The sequence below is a fragment of the Leptopilina heterotoma genome, unplaced genomic scaffold (genome assembly GCF_015476425.1).
Source record: "Leptopilina heterotoma isolate Lh14 unplaced genomic scaffold, ASM1547642v1 Lhet_176, whole genome shotgun sequence".
NCBI lineage: Eukaryota > Metazoa > Arthropoda > Insecta > Hymenoptera > Figitidae > Leptopilina > Leptopilina heterotoma.
This window is the reverse complement of record NW_025110892.1, coordinates 92,612-119,196: the sequence shown is the minus strand read 5'-3', so window position 1 is coordinate 119,196 and position 26,585 is coordinate 92,612. Positions and strand designations below refer to the sequence as shown.

General features: G+C 26.5%; 2 protein-coding genes across 2 annotated transcripts; both read right to left on the bottom strand.

Moving 5' to 3' along the window:
• Nucleotides 1-187: 187 nt before the first annotated feature.
• On the bottom strand, nucleotides 188-8,789 carry LOC122499778. Its single transcript, XM_043608288.1, has 6 exons — nucleotides 8,554-8,789; nucleotides 7,889-8,363; nucleotides 2,335-2,741; nucleotides 1,180-1,339; nucleotides 851-1,000; nucleotides 188-446 (listed from the first exon to the last, which is right to left on the bottom strand). The coding sequence occupies exons 3-6, from the start codon at nucleotides 2,738-2,740 to the stop codon at nucleotides 353-355; spliced, it is 810 nt and encodes a 269-aa protein (XP_043464223.1). The 5' UTR covers nucleotide 2,741; nucleotides 7,889-8,363; nucleotides 8,554-8,789; the 3' UTR covers nucleotides 188-352.
• A 1,655-nt stretch (nucleotides 8,790-10,444) lies between these two features.
• Nucleotides 10,445-26,579, bottom strand: LOC122499777 (differentially expressed in FDCP 8 homolog). The gene is made up of 8 exons (XM_043608287.1): nucleotides 26,436-26,579; nucleotides 25,815-26,019; nucleotides 25,346-25,637; nucleotides 14,440-14,610; nucleotides 14,287-14,340; nucleotides 11,616-11,857; nucleotides 11,127-11,362; nucleotides 10,445-11,031 (listed from the first exon to the last, which is right to left on the bottom strand). Exons 2-8 carry the CDS (start codon nucleotides 25,986-25,988, stop codon nucleotides 10,812-10,814), a joined length of 1,389 nt encoding a protein of 462 aa, XP_043464222.1. The 5' UTR covers nucleotides 25,989-26,019; nucleotides 26,436-26,579; the 3' UTR covers nucleotides 10,445-10,811.
• Between the last annotated feature and the right edge of the window lie 6 nt (nucleotides 26,580-26,585).

The following is a 26,585-nucleotide window of genomic DNA, read 5'->3' as shown; positions in this document are numbered from 1 at the left end:
AAAACTTTCTGACAAAGTGAATTGAAAAATATAAATCTTAATAAAATGGTCAAATATATTAATTAATAAGTAAATAATTAAGAAAAAATTAGACAACTTAAATTAAATGATTAATTAAAAAGTAAAAAAAAAATAAATTACTTAATTCATTCAAATAAATAAATTAAAATCTCAAAGAATGTTATGCAAATTATTCGTTTGAAAAAAGTAGTTTATATTTCATAATTTATTTAAATTTATTGATATTTATAGATACTTATTTTAATTTGTATAATAACAGTAATTATCATTTATAATGTAAATTCAATTTAGCACAATTTGTCAGAGGAATTAAAGCGCTCCAGTTTTTTTCTCACAAAAAATCTGGATTGTCAAACCATTGCATGGTCATATTTTGTGAAGTGTCGATTTCATATTCTTTACATTTGCTTCTTGCAATTCGTAAACTGGAAAAAGAATAATATAATCAACACTTATCTTTTAAACAAACGAAAAAAAATGCGCAAATAATTTACACAAAATACATGCAGAAGTTTTTTTGTAAAACATTCTTTACACAACATTTTCTTTTTTTGTAAAAAAACAAACAATATACTTACTTTAATTATAAGCTAACAAAAATAAAAGAAAATAATATCAAGATCAAATTAAAATATACATTAATATTAATAATAAATATGAATATAAATATTCAAATAAAATAATTTTCAATTATAATTTTCTTTTTTCATTTTTTAAAACAAATTGAAGGAAAAGTTTTGAAAAAAATCTGTTAATTAAATATCGATTGAAAGCAAAAATTTTGTTATTAATAAAATTAAGAAATCAATAAAATTAAATAACGACTCACTGTCCATATTTAAGGCAAGTTGCAGGATATTCCTCCTTGAAACATTGAGGTCTCAAAATATTGAAATAAGTTATTCCAATTTTTGTGGCTATCACAGAATGAGCTTTTTTTAAACAATCGTAAAATTCTTCGTCACAAATGCAATGGGATCTGAAAAGTTTTTAGAACAAAATATAAAAATTCATTCTCAATTATTCCTCAAATACTTATTCTATAAATTTTTTTGTAAACTTGTAACTTATTGAAATGCAATAAATTTTTTTGTAATTTCAAAAACTTGCATTAAAGAATTAAAATTTTTTAAATGAATAAATAATTTGAAAACTTGCCTGGTGAATACACCATCGTTACGAAGACCCTTTTCTGATCTTCCCGCTCGTAGGGAATAACGACAATTATCGTGACTCCTACAACAAGCGTCAGTGACTTTAAAGAAACCAACTTCTTCAGGACTTGATGCTGAATGACCTGCACCACACCATAAAGTACCTGAAAAAATAAATTTTAAATATTTTAAATAGAAATAAAAATTAAATTTTCTAGTTTTTTCCAATGTGTATAACAATATAAAAAAATAATAAACTGTAATTTAATACAATAAAAGTAAATTTAATTAAAATTTAATTCATTTTTTATATACAAAATTTGTAGGTACCTAAAATTTAATTAAAACTAGTAAAGATAATAAATTTATTTAATGACATACTCAATGCAATCAAAAAATTTTAAAAACAACTTTCTAACGGTTTCTTTTTTTTCTTCTCATTAGTGATAACATTTATTATGCAAATATACTTGTAATTTATCATTTATCCAAAAAGAATCAATTTTTTAAAATTTTATAACATTTTAAAGTTATGAGTTAAATACGTCAAACCAATGGAATGTGTACACGAATTATTTCCATAATTTACAAAAAAGAACACTTTTTCTGCACTTGTGATTTAAGAATTGGAATTTAAAGAAAAAATTTATTCTTGAAAGATTTTTTTTCCACTCGAAAAACTTCGGCGTAACTTCCTGTATAATTTGCATTTTAGGAATTCTGAATTAAAAATGAAGGATTTTTTGAGATTAATTCCAAAGCGATCTGTCTCAATATTTTGTGTCAATCTCTTCATCTTTTAAGAGTTAAATTTAAAAAACTACTTTAAATTGAATTGGTCATTCTGATCAATTAATTTTAAAGTAGTTGTTTTATCCTTTAATTTTGAAGGATGTTAATAAGAAGGATGTTAAAAAAATAAGTAAAAAAAATATGAAAAAAGAATATAAAATAAATAAAAATAATATATTAAAAAAAATAAAACAAATAAGTAAAAAAAATAAGAAAATTAAAAAAATAGAACGAGTAAAAAGTATAAAAATAAATAAAACAAAAAAGTGAAAAAAGAAAAATAAACGAAAAATAATCATTAAAAGAATAAATACATTTTAATAAAAATTATTTGAATATTTATTGTAATTGACGATTCAATTTTTACCCGGATAAATGGCGTGAAAATGATCTGTTATTAAATTAAGAATATCTCCGAATCCAGTACTTCTCACTGATCTTTCCTCGCTTTTTTTATTACGATTAAAAATACTTGTAAACGGTCTTGTTATTTCACTGAATAGGTTGTCCATTCCACTTCTTCTATTAGAATCACCGCCATTTTTTCCTGTTAAAATTCCCAATCCTGTGACGAGACTTTTTATCAATTTTTCCGCCGGCGGAACGTATGTGGGAATTTCATCAATTCTATTATCTATGTACAATTCCGTATATGGGTCAGAATCTCCATCATCTGTTGTAGTTGTAACCTCAACATCATCGCCAGTTTCACATTTTACTTTATTATCAAATAATAAAAATAACGTGAGGTACGCTAATTTCCTTACCAACATTCTGAAAAACAATCAAAATAGATGTATATTTTACTAATCACAAGAGAAAATAATTAATTTTTCAAAAATAAAGCCAAAATTCCAAATAAAGCAATATTTTAAATAAATCAAAAAATTCCAAATGCAGGCAAATAAAATTATATTTTCAATTGAGGCATTTCACGCCAGAAATATCACGATTTGCATAGGGTATGCCGATTTGCGCAAAACTTCGTGGGATTATAGTTCTATATAAGATACTTCTTTTCACCAAATTTCATAAAAAAAATTGATGGAAACTCAACTGGGTCTGGAGATATTGAAATTTTTGTAAAAAAAAGCGTCGCCGTGCCATAGCACCATACTGCACAAGTCGCGTAATACGTTACCGTAGTCGTGCATTGCTGCTGCAACTAGGCCTATTTTTTACAAAAACTTTAATATCTCCGGACTCAGTTAAGTCTCCATCAATTTTTTTTATGAAATTAAAGGTGAATTCATAAGGAATCCAAATACCCCCACAGCACCGAAACTTTCCTAAAAATTTATTAAATATTTACTTGCAATGTTCGGAATATGTAATTACAATGTTTATTGAAAGTTGTGTAAAGATTTAAATGTCCCGATTAAATAAATGTTTAGCGCGAAACTATCCTGAACATGTAAATTACATTTTCGCCTAATTATAAATATAATTATAATATACCGAATATTGCAAGTAAATATTTAATAAATTTTTAGGAAATTTTCGGTGCTGTGGGGGTATACAGGGTGTCTAGCGAATTATGATTTTCAAATTCCCGGCAAAATCCCGGATTTCCCGGACCTAAAACTAAATTATTCCCGGATTTATTTTTAAGACATTAATGACTATACTATTAAAATTTCATAATTTTTTAAATACAGTAGAAACTGAATTATACGAACTAATTCAGGCAGGATCTGGTTCAGATAATCAAAAGTTCAAATAATAGAAATTGCAATTATTTTTTTTATATTTGTGGATAAATGATTGTTTCGGAATTATTTTGCAATACCCAATGGCATTTATGTCTTCTTTTAGATATTTACATTAAAAGTCACTGAGGTTCAACTGCAATAAGTTAAAAATATTAGGATTTATAATTAAACTTTTAATTGAAGACTTTAAAATGTTAAAAATGTATGCAACAATTATATAAATAATAATAATATACGGTCAATTCTACGTCACAAGTATATTTTATTTATAGTATATGGAGTGTATAACTCCTTTTTCATTTTAAGCCAAGTATAATAAAGTAAAGAAAGGTAAAGATTTCCTTCTTCTTTACTTTATATTTTATTTATTCCTTTTAGAAAAAAGGTATACGTATATCCTTTATTTTTCTATTCTATAGGGGGACCAAAATATTTTTTGCAAACTATCCTTATTATTTGTAAGTATGTATTAGATAAGTTTTCTAAATTCAATAGTTTTAGAGTTATAGATTTTAGAGTCTACTTTTAAAAATCCAAAAATTTGGTTACCTATAAAAAATGAAAAAATAGATTTACAATAATATATTTTTATCCTAATTGAAAATGTGGACTGAAATTTAACGTGAAATTGCCTATACATATACTTATAATATATGATTTTTTCATTTTTGAAAAATATAAGACTGAAGGTAGTTCTCTGGCTTCTACTCTTGTAAAAATTTATTTTCTTCAAATTTTGAGGAAATGTTTCTTTTGGTGCCCTTTAAATGTGGTAAAAATTTCAAAACCCTTTGCGATGCTAAATTTTGACTTATTCAAGTTCAAACTTTCACTTTTCCATGCGTTTATGTTAAAAATAAAAAATGTCAACCACAATATCTCGTTTTTTGACATGGCAAAAGGTTTTGAAGTTTCTATAGGTCCGTCAAGCTAGAACCTCCACAATAAAATTTTCAATAATCAACTATACCAGATTTTAGGGCTTTTTTAGGGCTATTTTTGGGCAGTAGTGCCAATTTTTGGGCTCCTTTGCATTTTCAGAAAAAAAAAATTTTTGGTGGAGGTGCCCACTTGAATCAAGCTAACACCTCCTCTAAACAAAATACAGGAATTTAAAAAAAGTAAAGACGCTATATTTTAGGGCTTTTTTAGGGCTCTCCAAAAATATATTTCCCGAATTTCAAAAATCATCTCTTTCCTAAAAATAACCCCTTTCTTCAAAATAGCGAAATATAAAAAATCAAAATTTCACCTATTTGCGATATTTAGCTAAAAAAGATTACTCGGGGGTTTTCGGGGTCGCTAAATCCAAATCCGTTGTCGAAATTTCAAAATTCAAAATGTTCAATTTAACCCTCCATCCGTCGCATGGTGAGAATTTCCCTCACCCAGTTTCTTTTTTTATTTATAACTTTTAAAATACAAAAAATTATAATTTCATATTCTCAGTACCTTTTACGGCACTCTTCTTCTTTACATTAAAACAATTTTGGTGTTTTTTTATATTTTAATTTCTTTGTTATTGAATTTGAAAGCAGTAAATGTCGGGGATTTTTGACGCGAAGTGAGGGAACTTCTCACCATGCGACTGACCGCGTATACTCGATTTCATTTGTCATTAATTTTTTATTTAAATAATTAACAGGAAATAAAAGTTAATTTTACTGCCAATAGGTTGTTAAGAAATTCTAATGAACATTCAAAAAAAAATTTGGCATTTTAGAACAAGTTTAGACTAATTTATGATGGTGAGAATTTCCCTCACCTGCGACGGATCGCGTTACAAAAAAAGGTGCGACGGATGGAGAGTTAAAAAACTAATAACAACCCTAAAGCTATAAATTTAGCTAATTTTAAAATCCTTTTACTCTATTTTTATTCTCCTACCTCATAATTTGTCCCAATATTTTTGGGCTCTTCTAAAACACTTTAAATGAAGCCCAAAAATTGGGGCTAGTGTTTTAGAAGAGCCCAAAAATATTGGTACAAATTAGGAGGTAAAAGAATAAAAATTGTGTAAAAGGATTTGAAAATTGGCAATATTTATAGCTTAGGAGTTAAAAATAGTTTTTTAAATTAAGTTAAAAAAATTAAGTTAAAGTTAACTTTAAAAATTTTTTTGCTCGCCAGTTTGAAGCCGCCATTTTAAATTTTAGATTTTTGACCACGGATTTGGAATGAGCGATCTCGAAAACCCCCGAGTAGGCATTTTTAGACAGATTCGTTAACTTTAAAAATTTTTTTTTGGTCGCCATTTTGAAGCCGACATTTTGAATTTTGAAATTTCAACAACGGATTTGGATTTAGCGACCCCGAAAACCCCCGAGTAATCTTTTTTAGCTAAATATCGCAAATATGTGAAATTTTGATTTTTTATATTTCGCTATTTTGAAGAAAGGGGTTATTTTTAGGAAAGGGATGATTTTTGAAATTCGGGAAATATATTTTTGGAGAGCCCTAAAAAAGCCCTAAAATATAGCGTCTTTACTTTTTTTAAATTCCTGTATTTTGTTTAGAGGAGGTGTTAGCTTGATTCAAGTGGGCACCTCCACCAAAAATTTTTTTTTCTGAAAATGCAAAGGAGCCCAAAAATTGGCACTACTGCCCAAAAATAGCCCTAAAAAAGCCCTAAAATCTGGTATAGTTGATTATTGAAAATTTTATTGTGGAGGTTCTAGCTTGACGGACCTCGCTAGACACCCTGCCGTGACGGTATATTAAACAAAAAATTGTTTAAAAAAATTTCTTTTTATTTTTTTATTTAAAAATTAAATTTTTTTAAATAACTTTATTTGCATTTTAAAGTACATACTTTTACCTGAAAAATGTGTAAATTTTATAAAAATCCATAAACAATATTCCGAGATATTCAAAATTTTATAAAATTAATATTAAAATTCAAAATGGCGTATCTTCAACAATTTAAAATTTTTTTTTGAAAAAATTTGGGCGAAAGAAGTCTCTTATATAGAACTATAATCCCACGAAGTTTTGCGAAAATCAGCAGACCCTTTGCAAATCGTGATATTTCTGACGTGAAATGACTCAATTAATAAAAATAAATGTATAATTAATTAACTACAAAATTAAAAATTATTCTTTTCTGCAAATATAAGAAGAACGAAAGATTAAAACGTAAAAAAATTTGAAAATATTCCAATAAATTAAAAAAAATACAATTTTCTTAAAACTTAACTACGTTAGATTAACACGACTTCACAGAAAAATTTAAAAAATTATTTTTTTAAAAGTATAATTTGCGAATACAAAACAAATCCGAACAATGAAAAAAAGAACAAGAAAATGAATCAGACAAACTGTTACTATGATTCAACCGTTTGAGATTTTTATAATTAGATTTTAAAGTTTATAAAAGTCTTGAGTGTATTTTTGTTCATGTAAAACGACAAAAAAAAACGAAATAATTTTCAAGCCACTTTTAATTAGCAAATGAAAGGTACAAAATATAGAAGCTGTTTAAAGCCTTTCACTAACGAATTATTTGTGCAATTGAAAAAAAATCTTTTCGTTAGCGCAATATCCTTCTAAGGCGAGTTTCAATTAACTACACTAAGTCTTGCACATTAAAGAGTGTTGAAATTTTTTGAAGAAACCTATGCGTAAATCTTTTTTAAAAGCATATATATTTTATTAAGAATTTCAGTTTCGCCAAGTTAAGATAAAATTGTTGAACTCGTCAAAGTAAATTTTAATTTCGATCGTGAACAGTTTCTTCTCTCTCTCTCTCTCTCTCTCTCTCTCTCTCTCTCTCTCTCTCTCTCTTGCCAACCGTGAATATTTCAATTTGTAATTTTAATTAAACAATTTCACATTAATTGTACATTTATTTTTTTATCAACCCTAATGTTTACTTGCTCTAAAGAATTAGAGCAATTATTTTCTAATAAAATTTAGTAACCTTGATAATTTAAATTTATTTAAATACAAATTTTGCAAAATAAAAACTTTACGAACTATTTTTGAAACATGAATTGAGAATTCGAATTTTTCACAAATATTTTTATCACAAAAAAATTCCATAGAATTACATGAAATATTTTGCAAAAAAATTCAAAATTCGAAAAAACTTTTTCTTTAAATTTTCAAAGTGGAGATTAATTGAGAGAGAAAAAAGAGAAAATTTTTTGAAAATTGCACTTTTTGGAATTGAAAAAAATGAAAAAGTAAAAATAATTGGAAGAGACTCACTCTTTAAATATGGTTGTTTATGTTAAGATGGTCGAGTTGTAAATGGTTTTCCTGTTGAGCCGAACTTGTGTATATGTATTCGAAATAGCGAGTAATAACTCGGAAATTAATTATCCATCCAACGACAAATGTCAAGGTCATCCACTTGTCCTAGGTCAAGTTGAGATTTTTCTTTAACTCTCAAACGAAAATCACCTTGATAAATATCATCTTCAATAACTCACAAAATTTCAACATCACCGGAAATTAAAGATGAGTCTTTCAGGATTCGCGAATTGTTTGTGCTCTCCAGAATTTATCCAATTTTCTTTTATACCACGAGGAGGAGGATGATAATGATGATGATGATTCTGATGATAATAATCGCGAGAATGAACTTGAAAGATTCCACTTCACTACACCAACTCTCATTCACATTCAAAGGGATTCCTCCGAGGATTCCTCTTTAAAATTTCTCTCCATCGTCAAAATCGACCTTTAAAAATAAAAATTGTCATTAATTAAAAATCGTTAAAAAATTCAATAAATTTATAATAATAATAATAATAATAATAATAATAATAATAATAATAATTTTATATTTTTATCTTTTTTATTTTTGATATATTTTTTTTGATAAAAACGTTTATTTTAATATAATATGTGAGTAAAAATATTGTATGTACCTGTCAGTTAATTGATATTCAAATTAAATGAATAAGAATCGATTGCAATTGTTAATTAACCAAACAATGGTCAAGATGGATAAAAATTTATGTTGACACAACTTTTTTGCAACTGTCGTATTTTTTTTCTTGATTTATTGTCCAATAAAAATTAAAAGCCATTGAAGATTGAATTTCATTATTTTGTTATATATATATATGTATATATATATATTATATATACGTATACTTTTTTTCCTCGTTTATCTTTCTGCCTGAAATAAATCGAAATGACGAAAGTCATAAGGAAAAGAATTATTTAATAAACATTTGTAACATAACCTGTAAAAAAAGAGGTCAATGAATTTTGATTACAATTCAATTTCAATGTATAATAAAAAGAATTAAAAAAATGATAATAATAATATAATAGTAACAATAAAAATAAACAATAATATTAATAATTAATAATAATAAAGAAATAAATAATAATAAAGAGTTTGAACATATTCGGTAAAACAATGCTTCCATGAGGAAGTAATATTAATACTTATTATTTGGTTTGCAAATATTCAAAATAAAAAAAAAATGAAATAGAAAGTAGCAATAAAAATATGCAATAATAATGGTAAAATAATAATAACAAATATTAAAATATATTTATTGGCTAGAGATTATTTTCTGAAAGAAAAAAAATGGGTCAAGTTTATGTTTCCATATTATGTAAGCATCTATAAACTTAGTGAGTCAAGAATAAAAATCTCTCGGTCGAAGCACTCCAAATCCCTTTCTCTTCTCGCACCACAATTTTCCTGGAATTTCCTTCAAACAAGAAACATTAATATAATCTTATAAATTTATTTTTAAAAAAATTACAAAAATTAAATAAAATATAATAATAATAATATTCGCAAATATTGTAAAACACACTGATAATAATTTTTATAATTACGATAATTTTCAAACAAAACGACAATTGACAACTGGTATTTATAAATAAAAATATTTTTGAAATTTCGATTAAAAACAAAAGTAAAAAGTAAACTAGACAAAATGAAAGAAAGCGAAAAAATTAGTAAAATAGTTGTTTAATTTGTTTACAATAGTAAGGGGCCATCCGTAAACCACGTGGACACATTTGGGGGGGCGGGGGGTGAATCAAAAGTCCACGAAGGGGAGGGGGGTGTTAAAGCAAATGTCAACGTGGACATATAATCATAAGATATTTCCAAAAAAGATATCAGGATGATCATAAGTTTCAGTTAATCAATTTCCCTGACAATTTACTGACATTAAAATTAATTTCCCTGACAAAATTCTTTTTACAAGAAAATATGAATGTTTACGGAAAATGAGTAAAATTTATGATTTTAATTATTTTTTAAAATAACAATTATAACCCTTCCTGAATTCAATTATTTTCTACAATTTCCACCCAGTAAAAAAAAAGTATTGGAAGGGAGCGAATAGTATTGTCGTTGAGTTTCTGCCAATACGGTTTTCACGCGAAAATGTATTGGCAGAAACTCACCGCCAATACTAATTTTTTTAAATGAGTCGAAAAAAGTCACAATTTTCTTAATTTCCCTGACAAAAAATTTTTTCCTGACATTTCCCTGACTTTACTGACATTCTTGCTTTGAAATATGTTTAAAAAACATATTTCAATATGTTTTTTGAAGTAAAAAAAAACTTATTTTTTAATTTGCAATATCCACGTGGACAATTGTATAGGGGGGAGGGGGTTTGACAAATGTCCACGACTGTCCACAACGGGGGGGGGGGGTTAAAAATTGGTGAAAAATTGTCCACGTGGTTTATGGACGGCCCCTAATGGAAATCTCTCAAAAACAATAGAAATCTCATAAAATTATTTCAATGTCAGTAAATTTAAATTATTAATAATGCAAAATCACGTTGAAATTTTCATATTGATAGAAATTTAATTAAAATACAAAAAAAGTCAATCGACGAGTAGAAAATGAAGTACCTATTCTTTTCAGTGGCGTGTCCAGAATTTACTCCGGGGGGGGGAGTCATCCTTAGATGCGTCGAGCGACTTTAATGTAAATTTTTCTTCCCAGGGGAGGGTCATGACCCCCATAACCCCCCCTGGACACATCACTGATTCTTTTATACAATAGATTAGAATTTTTTAAAAATAAATAATCATATTCATGTCTAGAAAATTAAAAGCTCTTACACATAAAGCGATGCTTTTTAGCTAATTTTTTTCTATATAATTCCAAAGTTGTCTTTCTTTGTAAAATGGGTAAAAATTAAGATATTGATTTGATTTTATCCGCTTCAATTGCTTTGGCATCGTTTTTATCCAGCAATGAACGACGTTGTTCAATTCGTAGACATTTTGTACAACGGTGATCACGTTTTGTCCAGCAAATTCGATGATGCACCGCGGAACATTTATGACATGAAATTGCACTAACTTCCCAGGGAAATATCACTTCGTCATTTCCACACAACTCACAAAGATGTCCTCTATTAATATATTAATTAATTAATTAATACGATATAAATTAATAATTGTAAGAATATTAATTGAACGTTTTACAAAAAGAGGAGAAAAAACTCACCTTCCTTTACACAATTGACAAGAGTTTGTGACATGATTACGCATACTCTCGTGTGCAGTGCGAAGTTCTTCCATTAATACTCCACTTTGCAGATCAACGAGATCTTTTACCGAATAATTGCCGGCACTTTCTAAAAAATGTGTTCTTAGGCCCACTCGCCAAGGTAGGCCTTGATTATTCGCCTCGGAACAAACTATCAAGTACTGTTTCATCATTTGAAGCTCTTCCCGAAGTCGCTAAATGAAAACGTGCCAAAATGAATCGAGAAAAATTAATTTCAAAATACTTGCTTTTCGTTAAAATAATTACAAAATATTTGCTCCTTGTTAAAACAATTTCAAACTACTTGCTTTTTGTTAAAATAATTTCAAAACATTTGTGTGCTTTAAATATTACTTTTCAAAGTTGAATTAATTTACAACTATGAAATTGAATTAGAGTAAAATAATGTAGTCCGTAAAAATATTTCCTTGGGAAGAAAAAATTCACCTTGACGATAGACATATCAGGAACGAGGGTAAAAAGTTTTGAATTCAATTCCTCCAAAAGTAGCACCGGTCTTTCGTGGAGCAAACTCAAAAGTTGAGAAGCTGCACGACAAACGCGTCGCGGTTCCATGTCCCAATTTCTAATAACCCTAGCTGGAATCACTGCATAAGTGTTCCAATGGCATTTTTGACAATAATATAAACCGCTGTAGTCGCAAAGACGAGGTTCCACCCACGTTGACTCTGCAAAAATCGAAATTAACAGAAACTTTAAAGTGAAATTTAAAAATCTGTCTACATTAATAAATTATTTAAGCCAATTGATTACTTAAGGAACAAAAAAGTAAAAAGCGTCTAAATACAAATTGAGTAATAGAAAACAATTATTATCAAACTAATTTAATAATCTATATAATAAATTTAATTATGTTTTGAATTCAATTCTTGGCAAGTATTTATTAAAAATTTTAAAAGAATTAAATTCTTTTGAGAAATGTTATTAAAATTGTATTGAAAGAATCGAATCCTCGCAAGGAATTTTATTACCTATTTAAAAAATTAATCAAATTATTCCAAAGAATGGTATTAAATTTTTGAAAATAATTGAATTGTTTTGAAGAATTTATTTGATCATGGAATTTTCTAGAAAAATTATTTTCTCAAAATTTGAACCTTCCTTAATAAGTGGTTAAATTTTTAAAGAAGTGATTTTTGATGTTTTTGAGAAAAAAAAATTTTTGAAGTTTGCGCTACGAGTTTTTGTGCGTTGCGCTAACTAAGCAGCGCCTAGGTATGTCAGTGTATTTTTAAAGATGATTTGACCTTTACTGCTCGCCCCTAATACATTTATTAATTATATACGTATATATTATTATTATAAACAGTTTAACAATATATTTTTAACTTTTTTAAAAACATTATTTTCCTTTTTTAACCCATTAATGGTCATGGGCACAGGAACGCATAATATAAAAAGTAACTATTGGGATCCTGGCATAGGATCATAATAATAATTTTTGACGTTAAAAATTAAAAAAAAAAATTTTTTAAACAATTTGTTATAAACAAATGAAGAAAATACACAGGAAAAAAAAAGTCTGACTCCGTTTACACCTTAAATTACACCTTTATTACCTTAATTACACCTCAATTTTATTATAATTTTTACAAATATTTAAACCCATTCCAGAAATATTATTAAAATTATAGGAGAGAGTGAATTATAGGAGAGAGTAAAAATTTAATTTTTATTGTTTTTTCGAGAGCAGCTACAAGAGATAAATAATTAAAAATTTCTAAATGAGTGTGTGCTCTACTTCCTTTATTTAATGTTGCAATAAGAGGTTCTGTTGATTTTTTACTTAAATTTTTTTGATCAGCGTAATAATTTGAAACTTGTAAAAATCTACAGTGGTCCTAAGTTGGCCACCTATTATTTTTGTTTGTTTTTATTTATGTTTTGCTTCTTTCTTGTGTTTTTCATCACGAGAAATACCGTGATAGTGTTAAGTGTAACGTATATACGAATTAAACAAAGACAAAAAACAATAGAAAAGACATACTACAAAAACGCCAGTCTCCGCAGCCATCCATTTTGCTATTTTCAATTACACGTACCCAGTAAAAAAAAAGTATTCAGAATAGAGAAAAAGTATTGGTGGAGACGTTCGGTGAATGAGTTTTCGCGACAAAACCGTATTGGTGGGTTACGGTGAATACATTTTGCTTACCGTGAATACTTTTTTTTAAAACTTTCGATTTAAAGATTCCTAAGCAAAGTTGAGAATATTTATAAAGAGCGTAAGTGACCTGAAGTATAAAAATGACTATTGCGAGAAGGAAATAAGAAATTTTGAGAAAAAACGAAAAATTAAATGTGACAAACAGATTGTCAAATGTTGATCAATTACCATATGCTTTTTTGTGCCTACAACGTATGATGATTAAAAGGAACTTTGACGTTACCGACGGAACTTACTGTTTCACATTCACATACATTTACTTGGATTTCTCAAGTTTCTGTCGGTATCGTCAATGTTCCTTTTCATCATCATACGTTGTAGGTTTGTCACATTTAATTTTTCATTTTTTCTCAAAATTTCTTATTTCCTTCTCGCAATCGTCATTTTTATACTTCAGGTCACTTACGCTCTTTATAAATATTCTCAACTTTGCTTAGGAATCTTTAAATCGAGAGTTTAAAAAAAAAGTATTCACGGTAAGCAAAATGTATTCACCGTAACCCACCAATACGGTTTTGTCGCGAAAACGCATTCACCGAACGTCTCCACCAATACTTTTTCTCTATTCTGAATACTTTTTTTTTACTGGGTACTGAAAAAAATGTATTTGATTCAAATAACTGATTATTTGTCTATTATCTAATAAATATTTATTTGGATCAAATAATTTTTATTTAAATCAATGAAATGGTTCAGTTCACACTTGCTTCAAATACTGTAATTATTGATCTAAATTCAATTTATTTTATTTAAATCAAAATTATTTGATTCAAGTATATATTCTTTTAATAGGTATAATAGACAATTTATCAGTTATTTGAATCAAATATTGTTTTCAGTGCAATAAACTCAATAATACAGTTAATTAAATAAAAAAGTGAATAGACATTTATTATTGTAGTATTTAATTATTTAATTCCTGGAGAATACCTGTGTAACTGAAAGGACTCACGAAACATAACATTGACAATCCCTTTGAGTTAGCTTGCAATAAAAATTAATATCAAGAATATCTCATGGCGAAGAAATACGAAAAATTTGATTTAATAAATCTTTAAATCAAAAATAATAATCAATACTTACTGAAAGTGATTCGACATTTACATTCTGCACATCTGTATCCTTGGGCGGAAAGTCCACGTTCAGGGCAAATATCTTTGGTGTAAGTGTATCCTCGTACTTCGCTTGCTATCACATGAACGCAAACACGGCAAATGCTACTTAAACATTTCCAGTGACAACAAAATCCACAGTCTATAAACAATTCAAATTTATTCATAAACAAGCAAATAAAATAAACAAACTCCAACTAATTTAATATTATTATGCAAATTACCAAATTTTTTATTTCTAAATATCAAGATCAATTTTTCAATAATTCAAGATTATTAACGCATATTAAGGAAAATAAAATAATTTTTAAATTTGTCTTGCAAAAATAATATCACAAAACTGATTCTCTAAATTTAAATTACTAAATAAATAAATTAAATTAATTTACCAGTAAATTAAAAGATTTTTTTAAAACATTTATTAGTAAAATTTAACTAATTTAAAAGCAGAAATTTCAGTTTTTAATTGTAATTAGTAATGATTTTTAATGATTCAAATTTAGAGAGTGAATTCACAAAAAATTAATAATGACAGTTAAATAAAATGACAATGCAATTTCTTAGAAATTAAATTATATAAAGCTACTAATAAATATCATTTTTTTAAATAAAGGGAGCGTTCACAAATGAGGCTCCGGATCTTAAAAGGGCATACGCGCGTGCACACGGCAAATAAGTTGGCCCCTGGAGATAAAATTTTGAAGTTGTTCAAAATGAATTTTAAATTATTGTTTCTTCTACAGAATTTCAAGGCGAAACTTTTTTTCTAATAAAATTTTTTTATATAATTTCTCGTTTTCACGTAAATTGAAAAAAACGTGATTTTTTGAGTTAAGAAATTTTAATGAATTTTTGACTTCAACTCGTGACTACTTCGTTAAATATTAATATTTTTCCACGAAATTTACACACAATATTCTTCAAAACTATTCCAAGAGTGAAACAATATTTGGAAATTTAAAAAAAATTGTATGTCAAGGTAAATAATTATTTAAATAATTTTGTCGGAAGAATGATTCTCCTATTTTCAATTGAAAAAGTTGAGTGACGAATTTTCGTTTTCGGAAAACTTTCAGCGACAAAAATGTTCATTAATATGTTAGGAAGTTTTTTGGAAAATATCTCGCCATTTGATAATAAATTAAAGACAATAGAGCAATTTTAACATCGTCGCGCTCTGCTGTAAAATTGCGGCGTGGCGGCGCACGTGTAGCATGGCCGCCATTAAGTCGGTTCTACAATGAGCACGGTTGTTCGTGTTCGCTAAAGTGAACGTGTACGTGCTCCACGCTAAACTATATGGAACGCGTACACGTTCACGACAGCGAACACGAACAACCGTGCTCATTGTAGAACCGACTTTACAAGACCAATGTATATAGTTAGATATTGTTGACGTTTACAGCAGAGCGCGACGATGTTAAAATTGCTCTATTGTCTTTAATTTATTATCAAATGGCGAGATATTTTCCAAAAAACTTCCTAACATATTAATGAACATTTTTGTCGCTGAAAGTTTTCCGAAAACGAAAATTCGTCACTCAACTTTTTCAATTGAAAATAGGAGAATCATTCTTCCGACAAAATTATTTAAATAATTATTTACCTTGACATACAATTTTTTTTTAAATTTCCAAATATTGTTTCACTCTTGGAATAGTTTGAAGAATATTGTGTGTAAATTTCGTGGAAAAATATTAATATTTAACGAAGTAGTCACGAGTTGAAGTCAAAAATTCATTAAAATTTCTTAACTTAAAAAATCACGTTTTTTTCAATTTACGTGAAAACGAGAAATTATATAAAAAATTTTTATTAGAAAAAAAGTTTCGCCTTGAAATTCTGTAGAAGAAACAATAATATTTAAAATTCATTTTGAACAACTTCAAAATTTTATCTCCAGGGGCCAAATTATTTGCCGTGTGTTCGCGCGTGTGCCCTTTTAAGATCCGGAGCCTCAAATGATGTGACGCAATTTTTTGAGATTTTCAACCTCCCCCATATCACATGTCACATATCACACTCAATTATATACCTTAACAGCATAATTATGTGACTGTTACAGAAATCAATGTTAATTTTTTCGACCACTTTTCTCTTAAAATATTAAATAAATTAAGCTAGTTTTTTGTGAATAACTCTAAAATATAACAAAGAAGAGTAGTGATGTGCAAAGTTTTAATAATTCTAAAATAAATTATAAAAAAATACTTTGAAATCGGAAAAGACGAGAAATTGATTAAAAGTAATTTTAAGAACTGATAATTTTAAAGTTATTTTTTAATAAATAATTTTAAAAATATTAAAACTTTTTCACATCACTGCCCTTCTTTATGATATTTTAGAGTTATTCACAAAAAACTATAGCTTAATTTATTTAATATTTTAAGACAAAAGTGGTCGAAAAAATTAACATTGAATTCTGTAACAATCACATGCTGTTAAAGTATTAATAAAATAAAAAATATTTTTATATTGAAATGTTCAAATTGTTGTTTCATAAATTAAGCAACTTTTGAATTATTATTAAACTTTAACAAAAGTGATATGAACTTTCTGAAACTTAATTTTTTTAATAATTGTACAAACTTAGAACAAGACACGAAAATAAATAGAATCAAATTTTTCTTTAAAAATAAATGACAATAACCGTATTTTTCATAAATAACAATTAATGTTTTTTTATAAGTAACTATTTTTATTTTTCAGAATATTAAATTAAATTAGGCTATATTTGTGTGTTTAAACGTTTTAAAATACTAATTAAATTATTATTTGCAATTCAAAACAATTTTGTTTGATTAATTTTTTTTATTATTTAAGTTATTATTTAAATAATCTTAAAAACATTAAATTAGAATTTCATTAATTTTAAAATTAAAAGATATTTAGAAAGAAAAATTGTTAGAAAAAAATTATTAGGAAACAAAAAAGCAAACAAGTTCTCACTTCAAATTACAAACAAACATCCAGAGGGGTTGATAGTAAAAACGAATTAAAAGAATGTTCGGAGCAAAAATTAGATGATTATGTTTAAGCAAAAAAAAGGTTTATAATAAATGACGAGAAAAAACGAATCACTTGAAGTTCCCAGTAAAAAAAAACTAATTCAAATGAATTGAAACGAATTAACATTTTTGGTAGGCTCCAATTCGTATTTGTCACAAAGCGGGATTCACTCAAGCTCTTTGTATATTCAATTGAATTTAATTCAATATGTACCAATTTGTCCAAACGAATTCGCATTCGAAAGAAATGGCCAAGGAATGCATTGAATTCGTGCTAACGAATTGAAAAAAATTAAAGGCTCAAAACTTGTCCAGTGAATTGGTACGGATAGAAGGTTCGGAAGTTCAATACAGTTTCACGAATTCAGGAAAATTGCATCATGGCTCCAATTCGTATTTGTCACAAAGCGGGATTCACGAAAGCTCTTTGTGAATTCTTTTTAATTCATTTCAATTAGTTTTCGTTTACTGGGTTAAGAACAAAAACGGCATATCTTTCTATTCCGTTTTTACTCGTAGAAAAAATTTGAATTGCTTTTTACAAATCAAAATTTCCTACTTTATAATTTATTCAAATTTAAATAAATGTATAAAAAAATTATGTCTTTTAAAATTTAAATAAATGTATATATATATATATATATATATATAAGTTTTGCGTAAGAATAAACTTTTTAAAAAGATTTTATTTTAATTTTTCGCAAAAAATTTAATTATTTTGAAAATTTTGGATTTATTTTTTTGTAAAAATTTAATTATTGCAGGTTAAAAATTATAAAATTAAGTAAGAAATAACGCATAAGGAATATTTTTAATTGACAAAAATTTTGTTTAATTGCTTTTCTAATATTGAAAGCATTTTATTATACATTAGAATTTTCATTAATTTTAAATATTAAAATATTAAAAAGAATAATTAATTATAAAAAAAAATAGAGAACAAAATGCAAACAAAAACAACCAACTTCAAATTGCGAATAGATGTGAAGTCAAATTAAGTGAGGAAAAAAATAAAGTTTAGTTTAATGCTTACCCACATAGCACCATAGTATGAGGTAAGGTTATATTGAGTACTAATCGTAAGGCACATAAGGTTACACAATATTGCTGCGGTAGACCTGAGGTGAACTAAAAACTTCCGCCATGGAGGTAAGGTTACATGTTAGGGTGTGGTGAGTATATATGATAAGGCCATGGTAACCTTACACGTTAAGGTTAAGGTAACCTTACTCGTTAAGGTTGATGTAACCTTACACGTTAAGGTTGAGGTAACGTTACATGTTAAGGTTGAGGTAAGGTTACATGTCAAGGTTGAGGTAATGTAATTATTAAGTTGTAAGGTTGAGGTAAGGTTAAGGTAAGGTTGTGATAAATTTACCAGTTATGGAAAATATTAAAAAAATAATTAATAAATAAATATTCAATTAAAAAGTTAGTTTGTTGCTCTTCTCTATTTTGGAAACCTGACATGAAGCAGAAAATTTTGAAAACAAATTTGGGGGGACTGGGATTCGAACCCGGGATCGACGCGCATAAACCTATCATTCTAACTAACTGAGCTAAGTAGAGAACTGGCAGAAGGAAAATTAATGTTGCCTTTAAGGTGAACCAAGAAGATGATTAACTCCTTAAAGGCAATATTAATTTTCCTTCTACCAGTTCTCTACTTAGCTCAGTTAGTTAGAATGATAGGTTTATGCGCGTCGATCCCGGGTTCAAATCCCAGTCCCCCCAAATTTGTTTTCAAAATTTTCTGCTTCATGTCAGGTTTCCAAAATAGAGAGGAGCAACAAACTAACTTTTTAATTGAATATTTATTTATTAATTATTTTTTCAATATTTTCCATAACTGGTAAATTTATCACAACCTTACCTTAACCTTACCTCAACCTTACAACTTAATAATTACCTTACCTCAACCTTGACATGTAACCTTACCTCAACCTTAACATGTAACGTTACCTCAACCTTAACGTGTAAGGTTACATCAACCTTAACGTGTAAGGTTACCTTAACCTTAACGTGTAAGGTTACCATGGCCTTATCATATATACTCACCACACCCTAACATGTAACTTTACCTCCATGGCGGAAGTTTTTAGTTCACCTCAGGTCTACCGCAGCAATATTGTGTAACCTTATGTGCCTTACGATTAGTACTCAATATAACCTTACCTCATACTATTGTGCTATGTGGGTATCTATTAACTTTCTAATTAAATATTTTCATTTTTAATAATTTATTTATTCTTATTTTTTGAAGATTTAATTAATAAATAATATTAGAAATTAAATTATTTATTGTAATGAGAAAATTCAAATATCTTTGTGAATCCTTTTTTAAATTATCCCGCCATTAGTGACGCCAACCAATGAGATCACTTGAAGCTTAAAAGGACCCGAAATATTCTTCCCTACACATGGTTGATTAGGTTAGTTGGTTAGGTTGTTTCTTTCTGCGTTGCGAACCCGGGTTCTATCCCCAGTCCCTCCAAATTTATTTTCAAAATTATTCTTCAATAATATTGATACTGACGAATAAATAAGTAATCAGTTCGCGGCATAAAATAAATAATAGAGAGAAATATTTTTTATTTTATTTTTATTAAATTTATAAATACTATTTTTTTAGTTATAAATAAACTGAAATATTAAATAAGTTTAAGTGCAAATTAAATAGATAATTACGGAAATTCCGTAAATGATTATTAGTATAATATCAATTTATATTATATTACTTACCTTATGACGCTTACCAGAAACTACCTTCTAATACTTACAGATACTTACCAGAGATAGTTTTAAAGAACTTTTCTCTACTTGTTTTCAGAAAAGTTTCTTAGATAACTTTCTGCAAGCTAACACGGAAAACTAAAAAGCGTAGGACATTTATAGGCCAAGGGAAGCTAACGGGAAGCTAACATGTTAGCTATTATTTACTAACATGGTTTGTTTCCCGTTAGCTTCCCGCAAAATATGGTGCTATGTGGGTACTTTTTATTCCTTTTTTCAGTATTAAAGCTACTTTTTGCTACTTTTTTAAAAGTAATTATCAAGTGCGAAGCCTGAATTACTAATTAACTAATTTTCCAAAATAATACAAAAAAATTCAATAAATTTTAGATATAATTTAATTTTTAAAAATTCTGTATCTTTATCATTTTTAATATTTTTATTAATTACAAGTTAATAAATTGTACCTCTAGAGGTACTAATTCTAATTTTTAATGTTTTTAAAAAAATTATTTTAATGAATAACAAAGTTTGAAAAAAATGTTTTTTATATTTTTCGTTTTAATTTAACATATTTTATATTTTGTATATTTTTATAAACAAAAACCCCTTTATTTATGGTGTTGGGAGGTCGAGAACTGTCCAGTGTTGCCAACCCACTTTCTTACACTTTCCTGTATTTTTTCACTTTGAGAATTTTTGTAAAAAAACTAAGCACTTAATCAAAAAAGTGGGCCTTTACTTGGAAGCGAAATTAAATAAAGAATTTATTAGAATTTATTTTGTCTCGATACGACGTTTCTACGAGCCACATTCTTATTTCCATCACGAGAATTTACCAGGGAATTTACAGCTGTAGGTGACTTGACATAGGGAAAAAATGGCCGCACAACAGAAAGGTGGAGTAAGGGTACGGTCCCATGATGAGCAGAAAACAGAATGCAAAGCAGAATTTCGTGAGTGCAAAAGAGATAGTCAGATATCACTATCCTTTCCACTCTCACGAAATTCTGCTTTGCATTGTGTTTTCTGTTCATCATGGGACCGTACCCTAAAGGAGGCGCATGAAAAGTCTCCAATTTTTATTTTACGAATCTTTATTTAATCGAAATTCTTTTTACCTAATAAGAATTAATTATAATTTCTTTTAATCGAAAGAATAATTGTCAAAAACATTATTTTTTGAATGACTAATTAACAGAATGTTTAATACTGCGAAAGAAAATTAACTATAATAATCGTCGTATTCATTCTGTCCAGTCTGTCCACACCTGAAGTTAGTCATGGTTATTCTTTTGTTTTTTATTCGTTTTGATAGAAAATAGAAATAAAATATAAAATAACGATTTTTTAACAAAATGTATGCTTTTGTTTTTTATATGTTTTGATAGATAATATTACATTTCTTTATTTTGTTTTTATTTTTTTTGATTTAATAATATTATTTTTATTTCTCAAATAATTCAAAAATATTTTTATTAATCTAAAAAAATTATTAATATTATTATACTATTCATTATTTCCTTTGATTCTAAAAAATTAGCATTTTGTAACAAACATTTTAGAAAATTAACAAATGTAAATCCTGTAAAATATTTTCTTTTTTTTTAATATGAAAAACTTTATTACTTAACAAAATTTTGACTTCTTCCTTGACTCTAAAGAATATTCTGATTCTCTCTAAAAATGATTAGAATCGACGGCTCCCGTTGATATGATCTTGTTTCAATTGTCAAAATAATAAAATCGTCTTTGGAGCTCAGTTCAATATGATCTCTATTCAATTGTCAATTTAATATAATCTCGCAAAAGTTTCCGTGTAATAAAATCTTAATTCAGAGTAATTTTAAATTCACTTAAAAAATAAAATATTAATTTGTTTTTAATATTATTTTAGGTTGTATAATGATTAAATAATGATTAATAAAATAAAATATAGAAAAATAAATGAAGAAAATTATTAAAACTATTAAAAATATCAGAAAAATAATAAATTATTAACTATAAAATATTAATTCGTTTGTAATATTATTTCATACTTTTCAATCATTAATTAAATCGAAAAATAAATAATAAAATTATACAAATCTAGATAATAATAAAAATAGTAAACTAACTAATTTTAATTAATAAAATTCATTATTCATTAAAAAGTATGAAATAATATTGCAAAAAATAATAAAATTAATTAAATAAAAAAAAAAACAAAGTATAATAAAATGGGTATTATCTATATTTTTTTAAACAAATATATTAAGAATTATATTACACTACATTTTTCAACTGAAATTATTTTTTAGGTATAATGTAGGTAATATAAATAATAAAAAATAAATATTGTTATAAATACAATAATTAACCTACAATAATAGTAAAATTAATAAAATAAATCAAAGAAATTTCAAATAATAATTATTAACAATATAAAATGTAATTAAAACGTAACGTAACGAAATTTTACTTAATTTTAGTTTATTTAGTATTTTTATAATTAATTAGTTTCGTATAATTTTATTATTTTCTTTATTTTATCTAATTTTTATTTCTTATATTAATTGTTAAAAATTAATTTATTTATATCGTTTTTTATTTATTTTATAATTTTCTTTATTTATTTTTCTATATTTTATTTTATTAATCACTATTTAATCATTATAAAACAAAAAATAGTATTAAGAACGAATTAATATTTTATTTTTTAAGTGAATTTAAAATTACTCTGAATTAAGATTTTATTACACGGAAACTTCTGCGAGATTATATTAAATTGACAATTGAATAGAGATCATATTGAACTGAGCTCCAAAGACAATTTTATTATTTTGACAATTGAAACAAGATCATATCAACGGGAGCCGTCGATTTGTGTGTATATAGGTTTGACGTGGCTATGTTTAACGCCGAGCGCATTTTTTTAATTTATTCATATTTTTGTTAGTTTTTAATAAATCTTTTTGAAATTTTCCAAAAAACTTCCTTGAATGCTAATAAACAAATGTCTCACTGGAAGTTTTCTGAATTAAAAATTCCCCGCAGACTTTTTATTAGCAAAGTTGAGAAAGTAGAATTTCTAACCTCTCTTAATTGATCATCTTAATTGATGATTTTTTGATTTTGTCGTTGCCTTCTCTTAACCCAAAAGAAGGTGTATGCCAAATTTTATTTAAATCCAATAATAATTACCAAAGATATGATGATTTATGTTTTAAAATTTAATTAATTTCATAAGTTTAAAATTTTCAGTTTTTGGTCATTATCTTCAAAAATATTTGTTCTACAAAAAAATTGTATAGGAAAAAAAGATGCTTCATTCAATTTCCTACAAGAATGTATGTTTCAAAAATTAAAATTTTGAATTATAATTTTTAGACCATTTTGGTATGTTTGACTGGCTTGTAAGCATACAGTCGAGCGGATTATTCGATCCAGACGCTCAATTATTAACTTAATTAACTTTTACAAAAAGAATAAAAATTTGGAAAATTTAATAATAAATTTACTGTCAAATGCATTATATAAAAGATTGAAGTTTTGGTTATGTTTATAAAAATTTAGTTCAAATACGAACACAGTGCTCAGCTTACAAAATTAAAGCCTTCTTTAATAAATAAGTTTTGTAAACATTTAAAAAGTATTGAATAGTATATTATACTATACTTTTCTATTTTTAATTTATAATAATGATTGTGATTTTTGTGTAATAAACTCTTTAAATTTAATCATTTAAATAAAGAATGACAAATGCAATCTCGTAAAGTCAGCGTTTTGTAATCAATTTAATTCATTGTAAATATTAGTGCGGGCAAATATGTAAAATATTTCTAACTCGTTTTAGCGAGTAATGAAATCCTATTCCGTTTTTACGTTGACAATTTTTTATTTCATTCTTAATCGTAGAGCGTAGGGTAGAGTGGGGTGAAAAAGCCATGGTGTAAAAAAGCCATTTGAGTTTTATTTAAAAACTATTAAGCCGATTTATCAGCTGTTTAGAATATAAATACTATTAGGTAATACGCAACTTTTGAATCTAATTTGAATGTTGTACCTAGATTAATATTGTTTTTATTGTAATTTTAATTTTTTGTTGCTTTTTTGAAAACATTTTGGTGAACTTTTCAAACATATTACAATCTGATTAAGTGAACGAATAATAAAAGTAAATGTTTGTACATAAAGAGAAAACTATACTCAAAACGTATACAATGTTAATTTTTGGAAATTGAACTGAATTAAAAATTTATTTTTGCTTTTTTAATAACTGGTCTTGGGTGTAAAAAAGCAAGGGCAAAAAATCCATTGAATATTTTGTGAAATTCACTTGTTTTCTATTTAAACTAACCTTCTTATTTTACAAAATTTCTCGTGTTTATTTAATAAAATTAATTAAACACGACGAAAAAGTAGTTCAAAGTGCATTAAAAAAATAAACAATGAATAAACGGTTGCAACAAGTATGTTATCTGTGGTGAAACTTAAAGAGAACTTCTAAAAAAGGTACGAAAAATTGGCAGTGCAAATCGAAAACAGGTAAACTTAATATAATTTTCAATTTTGCTTGCTAAAAACTCTTTCATAATTATTAAAATATTTTTCAAATAAGACTATTTGTCATATAAATAAAGGAAAACTATAAAAATACCTAAATTGATAACATGTTTTGCTAAAATCGTAGGGTGGCTTTTTCACCCCACCAGGTGGTGCAAAAAAGCCACTTACAGTGCTTTCGAGATAAAAAATATTTCCGTCAAGAATTTTCAAACTTAATAACTAAACTTTCAATAACAATTGGAAATTTGAGAAAAAAATTTTAAATACAGATTTTACAGCATCAAAAGTGAAAATGTGGCTTTTTTACCCCACTCTACCCTAATTTGTTTCACTTTTTCAAATATGAACTATTTTGAATCTCTTTTGCTCCCGATAATTATTTAACCCATTTTTACTATCAGCCCCTCAATTTAATATAGAAGATAGATTAATAGATAATAACCTTTATAAAGTATATAAATTGTTAATTGGAATAAAAACAATAAAAAAATTAATAAATTAAAATAAATAATTTTTTTTGTAATATTAAATAATTTTGTTGTTTTCTCTGTAAATACAGAAAAATAAAATTTTTTAAAATATATTTACCATTGCACATGTACCAAGACTGAAGCATTGTCCAAATTCCTCCGCTGCAATGGTCACAATAAACTGAACCAGAAATTGGAATATGATATTTTTGTGGTACAAAATGATGTCCCAAAATCACACGCGTTTCTAAAGTGGCTTCATTCGATTTTTCACGAATCTCTTGAACTCTCAATCGTAATTCAATTAGTCGTCTGACCAACCATTTTCTCTCTTCCGAACACTCGGCACTCTCCAAGACCATTTCCTTACATTTCTCAACCATTTCTTGAAGTTCATCTTGAGTTATTGTCTAAAATAATTATAAAAAATATGTTGAATAATAATAATATAATGACAATAATATTCTAAACCAAATTTTTCCTTCCTTCTAATTTTCTAGTCGCTATTTAAACAAAAATGCATCAATTTATAATTATTTTCACTGGGATTACAAATATTTTTTGGAGTATCTCCTATCATTTTTTACCTTTGTAAGTGACAGTAAATTTTCTACAGATTTTAAAGTACAAGGCACTGTTCCTCTACTGTCTGAACTATCGTCTCCTTCACCAGTTATATAATCAGATGCAGATGACGGAGTTGATGTACCAGTTCCTGAACTATCTGTTCGTGTTCTCGATTCAAACTGACAGTCATTCATTTTTGGTTTTCTTTCTAATTCTTAAACTCACCTGTAAATGGACTCTCATTAAAAATGAATAGTTGCGGACATTTTACTCATAACACTAAATAACCAAATAGTGCCAATTACTAATTGTTAAAGATCTAATTAAAATTTAATGACTCTAAAAGTTCGATAATATACCTTCGAAAATTTTACAATCAATTTAATTGTTAAATAATAAATTCTATTCGTATTTACGATTTTTTCGAAATTGATTAATTTCAATTAAATACATACCATACATATACAATACAAATCCAATGATTAAAATACAATTTATAACAAATATAAAAATTAAAAAGCTTAGAAAGTAACATATTTTCAGGTTAAAATTGAGATTTGTGTTACGAAATACAGATTTCGTATTAATAATAAACTATTTAAATTTTTCATTCAATGAAATAATAAAATCTACATATTCACCTGTCTTTGGGTTTAAATTTCTACTACATTCTTTGTTGTTCTTTTATAAATATTATTTTATGATTTAACAGATCGTATGAGAGTAGTGACGTAATAGATCACGTGGTCACTCTTTGCGCTTGCGCCATACGGCCATAGTAGGAAAGAAAG